Raw genomic sequence first — 12,637 nt, forward strand, 5'->3', positions numbered from 1 at the left:
ATAAGTGGAAGACATGCAGAGGAGACATGCACAAGGCAGAGTCTCATTAGCTGTAAACATCAGCGAAAACACGGAATTTCAAGTATCCCAGACCAAAGTCTTTCCATGGCCAAAGAATCAAAACACGCATCTGATAGACACATCTACAGACAACACAGCCAGAGAAAGAGGAAGCTTTTAATGAAACATATTACCAGTCGCTACAATTGTACGAGGCATGAACGGCCCACAATGGAAAAACTTAATTCTAAGTGCAAGTATCCTGCTGTTCATTCTTGTTCTTTCTCACTGGATTTAAGGAAAATATGTTCTGTTTCCAGGCAATGTAGGACAAAGATGTTTGGTTTTTTAAACTTTATCTTGTGCACACTATATCTGAATGTTATCACCTCCCTTAATCACCGGCTGATGCCTGATAGTGCCCCTTTAACCTTCTTACTCAATTACTGAACAAGTTTTCTCATTGTTACTCTCTTTTGAAGGAAGAGTTGTGTCTCTTTTCATGCTGATAAGAGACACATAAATATTCACTCACAGCAAACCTTTAGTAGTAAAGTGTCTTGAGCAAACTACCAGAGTCTAAAGGTAGGAAGCTGTGGTTAACTTCTCTGCTATCTTAACCCTTTAGTCAATCCACCAGAACAAGCAGAGGGAGAAGATGGATGCTCTTTTTTAGAAATGAAGCAGAAATAATTGTTCTCTAAAAGAATGGACTTTGTAACACAGCAAATAAATCAAACAGTTGGAAGTGAAATACCTACCCATTTTCTGGGCCGGCCTCTGGGTCGCTTTTCACCAGTGGCTTCTGCTTTCTGTAAAGGGGAAAGAAACACAGCGTATTTTATACGTCAGCATTATTTAAAAGGCTCAGTAACTAGGAACTCCTTTCCTGTAATGTTATCCATAATTATATCTCTTGGGTGGCACCAAGCACCCCCTCACACTCTATGGGTTTTCTGGTGGAATGTGATTTTGTTGGGTTTTCTGATGTTTCCTAGCCAGTGTGGCCAGGGGATGCCTTGCCTGCGCCCAAGGGTGCCCCCAGCCCTGACCCACACTGTGGCCAGGGGCACAGAGGAGCACGCCCACACTCAGCTGCTCAGTGACCACAGTATTCCCTGGGGTGCCCTGGCCCCCACCACCCATGGGGCATGCAGGCTGTGGATGGAGGGCACATTGGGGACCCGAGAACCCCCCAAAACATCCAATCAAGTCTTTCACAGGCTGTCAGAAATCACCTGAAGAAGCTAAATGAAAAATACAGCCTGCTTCAAGCCTGAACAAAGCAGTTTATAGCAGCCACAACTCCTTCTTTCAGTGTCGTGATGTTCATGTGTGAAATGGATTTGGACAGACTATCACCATGAATGTGTGTCTGTGTTCATATTGGGAGGTAACTTCTCTACTTCGTGTGAAGTTTTCCAGGTAAAAGCGCATCCTTAAGCTCTAAGCAAACGTTTTGCTGGTCCAAAACACACCTTCCCTCTTCAGGTTTAAGGAAACAGCATGGAAGGTGCCCTAGAAGTGACAGCTATATTTACGTAAGCCCAGCAGTCGGTCCTGGAGCTCAACTTAATGGAAATACGGGTTCTCTTACAGACTCTTCCATTAATCCACTCCATGACACTGTGAATACTGCTACTTATGTACTACACTAAAATACTTACAGGCTTTAAAATGAAAATTGCAGGTTATTTTCTCTAGATAGGCTCTGCCATCCATACGCCTCACCAGGTAAATAACCCTGTCCCACTGAGGGTGTTGACAATTTTGCCACCAGCTTTAGCAAGAGCTGGACTTCTGCTGCATACAAAGTCCCTGAGAATGCAGGTTTTTTAGAATACATTCTGTAAATGCTCTTCTACATTTCCATGAACTGCTTTTTTTCCAGTTAACTCTATGTGTATTTGATTTGCCCTTAGAAATCAACTGTGTCATTAAATAAATCACTTGCTGGTCAATCTCTGTAACATATACTGTAACCTAATGCTGTGTAAAGCGGATCCCTCTAAAGGAGAACTTGAGCTGAGGAAATAGTGGAGGAATCTCTACAAAAAAAAAAAACCTGCCCTGTGAGTTAAATGCAATTACTTTGAAATGAATATCCCACCAAGAAAAAAGCTGTGAAAAATAAAATTCACACTCCTAAAGGGCAAAATTATCACTCAGACTTGTTAAAAGAGTAAACTTGCTCTTTAATCGTTTATACCAGTGTTACATGTAAGGTGAAACCCTCTTATGAGAATACTTGTTAAAGTGCATTTACTATGTACTGTAGCTGTCTATTTCAGAGTTTTGTTTCCTTTAAAAATGTTCATTTCTTTATACCTTATAACCTGAAGGATGCAAACCAAGATGTAGTTGAGTTTTGACAAGCTGGAGCCCCCTGCATTTATGTTTATTTCATGAAACCCCAGGCATAAATCTTAAAAGAAAATATTGGTTAAAATTGTTCTTAACAAATCAACACCTGACATGCTATGAAAGCACAAAAGCCATTTATTTTCCTCTGTATTTTACCGCATCTGAAGGAAAGGCCCTTTCACAAAACTCTATGAAAAAACAATTAACTTTCTGGAAACGAAAACCACTTTGGTCTCACAATTAAACTTCCTACCAACCTGACACAAACGGTAAGTTTAACTGCAGCGTATAATCTAGTTTGATGGGAAAGAGAACATGAGAGATTTCTTTGAATAAGTAATCTTTGCTTCCTGCTATAAACTGTCACGCAGCGTGGCCACTTGCCATGAACAATGCTGCGCTTTACCCGCGAGGAAAGGTCCATGTCAGAAGTGGCTAGTGTTCCTGCTGGCTAGTTTGGATATCAGTTTGTCAAGCGCTCAGGGACCCTTCAGATTGAAAGGCACTATATTCCTGCTGTATATGATTTCCACCTCAGGTTAGAAGGAAAACATTTCCATAGTTCTTATCAAAACCAAATCTTTCCCAGAGGTGAGCTGAGCAAACAGCGGGGCATGCCAGAGACGGTGTTTTGGTACAGAGCGATTCTGTAAGTAAATAGGAAGGTTTCCACAGACTAAACTGCAGAAAACGAATGACAAGAGCCTCCAAAGTGGACGCTTTTATCTCCATTCCAAGGGAGGAGAAAGACAAAACACTTCTCGAACCACCAAAAAGGAGCAGTGGCACTCCAGTGGTGATTACAGAGACATGAAGCTGAGGAAAATATTCCACCTCTTTCCCTCTGGATTTTTTTCAGGTTGCATTTTGCAAACCTAGCCTGTGTTTCTCCAACAGCGTGAGATGGTCTTTTAATTTAAGAGCTTGAAGAAATGTTTTATTGCATATCAGACAAATAATTCAATGCTTCTCCATACAATTTTCAAGTAATTAATAAGCAAAGGAAGATGTAAGTGCCAAAGCATTGCTTTTCCTCTGAAACAGGTATTTGCATAATCAGAAACATACCAGTCACTCTGTTGGCTCTTTGCTCTAATTGACGTGTTGCCTCTGAAACTAGGAACAAATCCAGAGAGAGCCCCAAGCCACCCAGAGGTAACAGGGATTCTCAACTGGGCAGCGATGCACGTGTTCCCGGCCACCCTCCACGCAGCTTAGTCTGAAAGGAAGCTGCTGCCTTCGTCCTCTGAAGCGCTTTTTGAAATTGAGACGTCTTTGCTCAGGGTTTTCTTAACATTTGGTGCTACGCTACGAGGCATGATCTTGCTCTATACAGCTAAGACACAAAATCACGTAACTTAAAGGAAGGCCAGGTACGTTGTCAAACACAAGTTTATGATATTGCATGAAAAATATGAAGTTTCTTATAACCAATAATATGAATACATCATTTTTGCTATGTCACATTTTAGGAACAGAAGTAGATTTACTCCCTTTTCAATGCATTATCTGTATGGGAAACGGTTTGGGTTTTTTTGTCCTAGGTGAGAAAGAGGGCCATTCCAGTCATTGCTGTCTGGAAGAGAGCTAAAAGTCCCCAGGCATATCTGCAAATCACCTAAGCCCTGTACCACAGGGCCATCAAACCCTGCTTCCAAACAGTTGCCAGCTGTAGGCCTTGATTGCCCATCATCTCTGCCTCCTTGTTGCATAGATGTTCCATGCCCAGACAGAAACTGCGGTACTACTGAAAGCAATTAACAAGACAAGTATAAATAATTGAACGGCTATAAAGTGCTCTTCGGGCATCTACCTATTGTCAAGGAAGATCTCCAGTGCAACAGAATCCAAATTTGCAGAATTCTATCCACTTCGCAAAATGATCTGCTGGAGACCTCAGGTAAGATATGTCAGAGCTGCACGTCAGGTGAAATAACCAAGAGTTCTCGGGAGGAAGATCACTGTTGTCAAACCGTGTCAAAAGACCTTACCCAGGAACGTGTCACCCTCCTAAAAAAAAGTTATTTTGTTTAAAAAAAAACTCTTAAAAGAAACCTAGGTATTGGCTAGATACAAAAATATCACACTTCCCATGTCCTGTTTTACCCATTTTAATTCTAAACAGAAGTCAGTCTCCTCCTGCTCCTCCCATCATGCTCAAAACGCCTGATTTTGAGGTCTCTTATTTTTTAGGTACAATAACCATGCCACGACCACTTGATAAATCTGATCTTGTTTACCCTTTAAGCCTGTAACGACTGGTGTTGGTGAGAATGAATGAAGCATGGAGAAGTCAAATAGATTTTCGTGAACCAATTTAGGGCAGAGTCCTGGTCACATGCACCTTTTCCTTTTTTTTTTTTTTTTTTTTTTTTTTTTACCTTTGGACTGCTTAACTCTGGGACATGCCTTCCTACGTACCAAACTCTGGCCATGTAATGGAGAGACATAGCAAGTGTTGTCACACACGATACCACAAGTTCTGATTTTCAGAAGATGCCATTTCAAGATCTGGAGGTACTTTCAGTGAATTTCACTACATCTGTAACTACAACAAAACTCAAAATAACTATAGGTGAATTTTACTAAAAAGCGTTTACTTTTGGATATTCCTGGGATATCCCTTGACATTTTCTCTCAAGCAAACACATAGTAGCTACTACTCCTTCTTTTATTAACCTCACAATTGTGTTTCCTCCTTCCAAACAGGAGAGTATTTATGCCTATAAACAGTATTTTTGTCAAGCCCGACTACAGGAGCTGAACAAAGAAAAGCCCTTGAATGCCTAAGGGAAATGCGATGGGCTGGGAACACAGCTCTGCCTAACAAATAAAACTCAACCACAGAACACCGAGGAAACTAAAAAGGAACATCCCTGCTAGGATCTTCCCGCAAAACTAGTCGTTCTTTAGAAAAAAAAAAAAATAAAATCTTCACTTTTTTGCTAATTTTTTACAAATATTTTAAATGAATAACAGAATGACTTGTTTAAAGACGCAACCTTCAGTAACAGCCTAATTGTGGGGACTCAAGGACAAGGTAATTAAGAGTCTTTTCGTGTGTATCTTTTCTCATCTGCTGACATGTTGTGTTCCTTCTGTTTGTGAAAATTATGCAGTTGAGAAACGGTTTGGTTTTCTACAAAACGCAGTTTACCTTTTGTGTCCAGTTTACAACAAGTTAGGCATGTGTGATATGCAAGGCTTTTAAAAACATGCATATTACCTAAAATTAGAGTAATTGCCACATTATTAGCTGTCCAATTGGTCTTGCAACATTCTGTATGCATTGTCAAGTTTCACATTGGTAATTTCCTAACAAGCACAGTTTGTTTTCAGATGCCCCAAGGCCAGTTCACTAAGACCAAACACAAGCTCTGAAAGCTAAAAATAAAATAAAATAAAATAAAATAATCCCATGAACCAAGAAATTTTAAATACACAACACAACCATGATTCCAGGGCAAATTTTCCCTCAACTGATTTAAGGGCATTTCCTTTTTGAAGTATAGCAAAACAAAGTCCCAGTTCTGGAGTATTTTTAACTCGCTGCCAGTTTGTGCAATACATTTTTAATTGTGATGGGTAATGGTTTGCAAGAGAACACCCAATCAATTAATCATGAGTGCCTTCTCATGGCTGCTCGGTGGGTTCTCCTGGCCGACGTTTATCTTACATGTTGTGAACACTCTAATACATTTCAATGAGCTCCCTTTGAAAAACACAGGCCACACACTATTCTTTAGAAATTCCAGCAATTTCCAGTGGCGTGTATAGTACCCAAGTTCACATGTAGAGGGGCTTAAGCTAAGTTAGCCAGCTCTCTTTCTGAGAGCTGAGACAGGCTGTAGAAAGCCTTAAATAAATATATGTATGCATATGTATGCGTAAATATGTTTACCAGAAAATCAAACATATAGCTCACTCTTTTTAAGAGGTGACACCTCACCACCAAATGAAGCTTTCTTACAGCGCCAAAACCTTTCCATTCATATTACTGGTAGGAAAACTATCGGAATTAATATTACATAAAAAGATACTTTGAGATGCCTGGTGAGAAGCTGAACCATTTTAGAGAGGGTTAATTATCAATTTGGAAAAAGAGCTAAAATATTTATTTGAAATGTGATCTCAGTGACTTTCTTCCAGTAAAGCTGTGTGTTTTATGTTTTAGAGGATTTATCAAACATTTATATATTTTATCTATAAACCTGGAAACAAACAGGACTTGTAATTACATACCCCTCAAAGGTATTTTTTTTTTAATGATAAAAAGACATGTGGTCTTTGGTCAATTTTTTATGTTATCAACACCCAAAAGGGTTTGCTTTAATTAGAGCAGTAACTTGATGCACTCTGAAAATCAAAACGTTACAATGAAATTGCTCAGTTCGTAAATTAGATTAAAAAAAACCAACCATATGCACCAGAATAATCTGGAAAGTTCTTGATTTGATATACCTACATATATATGAATGTTTTATTTTCCCTTTATACTGATTTTTAAATCGCTCATATAAATGAAATAATGTTAATATTTCTTCTAGAAATATCTTTTTAAAACACATTTCTATGAATTACTTAAAATTTAATCTTATTACAAATATTTCTCCTAGGAAAGCCAACACTCCTAAGAGTAATATTTAAAATACTAAAGCTCACATTTGGACTTGCTAGACTAATAAAAAACTGCTCTCTCCCTTTTGAAGAGTGAAATTTAAACTATTTTAAAGTGAATCTGAGGAACACTTTTACTATATAAAGAAAAAAATCAACATTTTAAGCTCACCAGGTTGCAGAGTGGCTTTGATATATTTTTAATGCTCTAACCTGTAAAGCATTTTTTCACTAATTCATGAACTTATTGACAGAATAAACTTCTTTTTTCCAGCTCAGAAAGTAAAAAACAATTTTAAATTTAAAGAGAGTTGGAAAACGTCCCTCAAATAAATGTTGAAAACACTTATAACAAAACAGACATGAAAACATAGTCACCCCCTAATAATTTAATATTTATCAGTAGTTGCTATAGCAATTTATAACACTGAAAACTATCAACTTTAATATGGTCAGTACCAAAGGCATATTGAAAAATGAAACATAATTAGATGAGGCCACAAATATCTTCCACACACATTTTGTCACAGATCTGTTTAAAAGATACTGATACACTTAAGCACTGCAGTTCACTACCAGATTTTGTAAGCTTTTGTTTCCAATTTAGTACCTGTAAATTAGCACTAACTGCAAACTAACTGCTAACTAACCATCAACATAAACAAAACTCCTGTATTTCTTTTCAAACCTATACACAACTATTTGCCTTCACTAAAATAATTCCTACAGAAAGGTATTATTTGCTTTCATAGCACACTTTTCTAATGCTGAGCTTCCCCCTATCCACATAAAATTAAGTCCAATTTTCACGTTGTATTTGTGATGTAAAGTCCACGCACAAAATGCAGTGACTTCAGGGAGCTTCTCCCATAGCTAAAGACACTCAGAACCACCAGAATAAAAGTTTTCTCCCATCACCAAGCAGTAGTAGCGGTTCAGAAGACTAATAGCACTTCAAGTAAACGTGTCTTTGAAACTGATTACTAAACAAGATATAGGAGGCTTTTACTGTAACTCACAGTTTACTTTACCATCACATTTTAAAGCTGTAAATTTCAATATATGCACTTATTTCCATCAACACATAATTGGATTTACTTCTAATTAACTTATGTTTGACAAAACACTTAGCTTTAATATACAGATTTGGTCTGTGAGCAAGAAATTCATCTTCCTCTTTCAAAAATCTTAATCGAGAAAATTATATCCTTAATATTGATTTCCTTACTTGATACAGGAGATCCCAGTAAATATATCACACACATCATGTTATTTCACATGCTCAAAAAAGCTCAAAAAGCAAGCTGCCCTTATAGGTTCTGTACCTTCATGCAGCTTGTTAATTCTAATCTTAAAAATGAAAAATATATGCTTTATGTAGCTTCCATTATTAAAAGGGTTCCAACCCCTCAGTTCACAGCCTAAATGACTGGATGTTTTTTGCCACCAGTTGATGAAAAAACAGCATTAAGAACTCTCTCTCTTTAATAATCTCACCTTCTGAGCTGCTTTAGAGGGACTCTTGTTTTTGCTTCCTTTGGGTCTTCCTCTTGGTCTTTTAGGAGATGGTTCACCAGTTGGTTCCTAAATACAGGAAAACATGCTATTGTGGCAAGAGGCTACAACTAACACAGAAGTTCTGAAGGATAAACTACAGCTAAGAAGTTACTTAAAACATATGAATTAACAGTATAAATAACAGAATATTTAAAATGCAGTATGAAAAATTAAACAACTCGAGGTACAGAAAAAAAATATATTTTGCACAATAGAAGATTTAGCTTCCCTTGTAATTGCACAAAAAAAACTTTGAAAAGCTTGCACATTCTAGCATGTAAATTATAGTAGAAAACACGTTTTTAAAAGAAGATGGCTATGATTTCCCTCATATAAGAATGATTACTCAAAAAATAATAGTTACCCATTTAATTTCAATTGCATTTCATTATAGCAAGATACAATCATCATATGCAGTTTCTAGCACAAACTTTTTTTGGGAAAAAAAGTTAAGTACGGGAAAACTGTAAAGTAATCTTGGACTATTTTCTTTCTCAAAGGCACAAATATTTTGGGGGAATTTTCTTCTGTTGTTCTGCATTATCTTCACACCTATTCTAAACATAACTGATTTGTATTAGAATGCAAATGTAAAGTTTCTTGAAATAGAACACTAACAAGCCAAAAAACCTCGACGAAAGAAAATACCCGAAACAAAAACCCAACTCTAAAATGACTCGACAGGAACACTGATTATTTTAGCAATTTTCTTAACTAGCTCCTCTGCCTGACAATAAATAACCGAGACCTTAAAAATGGGTATGAATTACTAAGAGTTTGGATTACAAATATTTATTCAGTGAATCATAAATACTATAAAACTCTTCTAGCCTTAAATATTATACATTTCATTCAGCTTACAGGATGTGGTAAAACCAATTAAACGCAGTTTGTTAACTTAAACCAGCTTAAAACCCTTCAGAGCTCTTTTAATTCCCGGGTAGGTTCAGGGGAGGCTGGAGAGGGGACTCCCCCAAACTGCCCCAGCGCTCAGTGACCAGCACATCTGGGCTGAACACGTTGAAGGAGACGCGCTTTTCTTTCCCTTCCATACATTCAAACGCTGGGGGGGGGGGAGAGAAAAAAAAAGGGGAAAAAAAAACAATTTGCAGCAAGCTGGCAGGTCTGATGCCGACTGCTGGGGCTGGGCGAGGGCAGCCCGAGGGTCGAGCCCCGGAGAAAGAAGTGTCACTGAGGGCAGAGCGGGAAAACCGAAGGGCTCCGCTTTTATGGCTCTCCAAAAAAGCACTTTCCGTGCAATGTGCAGGAGCACATCGGGGCGGGGGGGGGCGGGGGGGAAGGAGCAAAGCAGCCGGGTTTCCCTCCCCCGCCTCGGCTCGGGGCTCTGCTGTTCAGCTGCCTCCCGGCTTTTGGGAGCCCCTCGCAACCTCCCGTAGCAGCGGGCTGATGCGAAATGAATGGAGCCAACATTTTTAAAGCCCGCGGAAGCTGGCTTTAAAACGCAGCTCCATAGGCAGCCCCGTGCTTCCCCAGCCCTGACTTTCCGAGGGAGGCATGGAAAAAGGGCTGCGAACAACCCCGCGCTGCCCGCGCCGAGCTGCGGGATTCATCGGTGGGATCCGCGGGGAAGATCCCCCCCCTTCGGCCGCGCCGGCGGAGGGGCTGCGGGGGCCGAGGGCTGCCCGGCATTTCCAGGCGATGCGACAATGGCACTTGGGGAGAGGAAAGGAAGGGAAAAGGGGGGTTGGGGGGGGTGGGAATAATGCACCCATCTAGCAACCTTAGCGCAGATTCAGGTCTTGGAAGTCAAAAACAGGAACCCGGCGCGTCCCTTTCGGGGCCCGGGAGGAGGCTGTGGGTGCTGGTGGGAGGGAGCCGGGTCCCAGGAACAGTCCCGTCCCCCCCCCCACCTCGCCTCGACCTGCCTGGGAAAGAGCCGGAGCGAAGGCAAAAGGTGTTGCAAATGCAAGGCAAGCCCCCTCCGGCTACCTCCCCCCACCTCCATCGGCAACGGGGGCACCTCTCTGCAATGCGATGACGGGGGTGAGGGAGGAGGTGGGGGGGGGGGGGGGGGAGCGCCAAGGGAGGGGGAAAAAAAAAAAAAAGAAAGAAAAGAAAAGCGAAAAAACCGATGCGACTTTCTAGACACCTTCCTCTCCCCCAACCCCAGGATCCAGCGGCAGTCAGGGGCTGGGCTGGTCAAGATCGGAGGCGGCAGCAGCCCCCGGTGGGACCCGACACACGCACACACACACGCACACAGAGATTGAGACATTGGAAGTGCTGGGAGAGGAGGGAGACAGGAGTAGCCCCGTTCCCCCGCTCCTGGCTTTCGCAATTTCAAAATCAGCTCGAAATGACCCAGCGAGCGCTGGTTGGTCGGAGCCGCGCTGCTCCATGTTCCCCATTTACATTGCAAAGCCCCAGCTCTCTCCTAGCACAATAGTGGAAGTCCCGAGGAGGCTCGGCGGCTCAGCCATCGGCAGGCAGCACCCCCGCCGCTCCCGGGGACCAGGGTCCCCCCTCCGGGGCGCCCGGAGAAGCCCCTCGCCATCTCCTCGGCACCGCCTGGCCGGGAAGCAGCACACAACAAAGCCCCCCCTCCCCCCCCGTACTCCAGGACTCCTTCGTTTGCAGCATAATACGTACATGTACATGCCTATAACGCTATAGATCTGCGGCTCTACGTTTATCTATACGGTACTGACTTGTGGTTGCTTCCTGGGTCTGCCTCGTCCTCTCTTCTGAGGCTCTGCGGTTGCAGGTTGCTCCTGGGCAGCAGTGGAAGGCTGACCGGGTCCCTCACCTTGTGCACTCATCGTGACTTCTGCTGCTCAGCTTTAAAACCAGTCTCTCCAAAGCACCTTGGAAGGGGGGGGAATCAAAAACGAGCTCTTGCTGCTTTTGCTGCTCGCTGCCACCACCACACCGGACGTCCTGGTGCTGCCAAAAAGGAGAAGAGAAGGGGAGGAGGAGGAGGAGGAGGTGATGGTGGTAGTGGTGCTGGTGGTGGTGGAAGAAGGAGGGGGAATGAATCTCTCTCTTACAATTTAGGAATGGTTAGTAACATGAAGCAATTCAAAAGAGGGGAGGTAAAAAAAAAAAAAAAAAACAAAAAAAAAGAAGAAAAGGCAGAGTAAATTGCAACCCTGGAAATGCAAGGAGAGAGGGAAATAGTCCGAGGGTAGTCGGAGCAAACCAAGAAGGGGAAAAAATCCTACAAATTGAAAGCAAGTGGTGGCTATCGCGCTTAGATCGGATCAGGACAAATTAAGATAAGACACACTGAAAATGGACTGAGAACACTGCACGGTCTTGCCAGAAGCATGCACCCTGGGAAGACGGGGATTTCGGCAGCAGCGGGAGCAGCGGGCAAAAAGAGCGATCATTTAAAAAATAATAATAATAAAACGATTTGGGAGATTGGGAAGTTAGAAAAAAAAAGGGGGGGGGGGCGGTCCTGGGTTCGTGTCTGTGATGCGAGCTGCTGCGACTGGAAATATTATTATGCGAGTCCTGCCCACGGACTAAACTAGGATGAGGGTTTTAAAAAAAAAAAAAAAAAGGAAAAAAGAAAAGAAAAACCACCTTTACCCGTGGGTGGAAAAACCAGGAGGGGGCTGTGCAAAAAAAAAAAAGGAGGCAGAGCGAAAAACCGAAAAACCCGGCGATCGGGGCTGGGCTGGCGGCCGGCCAGATACAACATGAGCAGCCCGGCGGCCGGGGCAGCGGCGGCGGCGGAGCACACGGCGGCCGGGGCAGCGGCGGCGGAGCACGCCGCGACCGCCTCACGTGTCCCCGCACCGGCCCGGCCCCGCCGCCGCCGCAGGTTTAAAGGGCCAGGACGGACTCCCGCCGAACCGCGGCCGCCTCTGCGCAGCGCCGCGGAGGATGGGGGGGGGGTGTCGCCGTGTCCGTCCCCCCCGCGTCGTCCCCCCCCCCCCCCGAAACCCCGCGGACGGGTGCGCGGGAGCGCTGCCGCCGCTGCACGTGGGCGCCCCGCCGGCCAGCGGAACAAAGGCGGCGGGGCCGGTAGCGGGCGGGACGCCCCTGGGACGGGCCCGCCGGGCGCCACCCGCGCTGCGGCCGCGGGCAGCGCCGGGAGCGCGGCCCCTCCGCCGGCGGGGAGGGCGCTGGC

General features: G+C 43.2%; 1 protein-coding gene across 3 annotated transcripts in view; it reads right to left on the minus strand.

Moving 5' to 3' along the window:
- The window catches only part of HMGA2 (high mobility group AT-hook 2), a 121,216-nt gene extending 109,827 nt beyond the window's left edge, over positions 1-11,389 (minus strand). For all 3 annotated transcript variants that reach the window (XM_054187888.1, XM_054187887.1, XM_054187889.1), the window contains exons 1-3: positions 11,208-11,389; positions 8,479-8,565; positions 762-812 (exon numbers count right to left, since the gene is read on the minus strand). In XM_054187888.1, the coding sequence (XP_054043863.1) occupies positions 762-812; positions 8,479-8,565; positions 11,208-11,318 (249 nt within the window). In that variant the 5' untranslated portion in view covers positions 11,319-11,389. The remainder of the gene's footprint in view (positions 1-761; positions 813-8,478; positions 8,566-11,207) is intronic.
- Positions 11,390-12,637: the final 1,248 nt, after the last annotated feature.

This window comes from Rissa tridactyla, chromosome 1 (genome assembly GCF_028500815.1).
Source record: "Rissa tridactyla isolate bRisTri1 chromosome 1, bRisTri1.patW.cur.20221130, whole genome shotgun sequence".
NCBI lineage: Eukaryota > Metazoa > Chordata > Aves > Charadriiformes > Laridae > Rissa > Rissa tridactyla.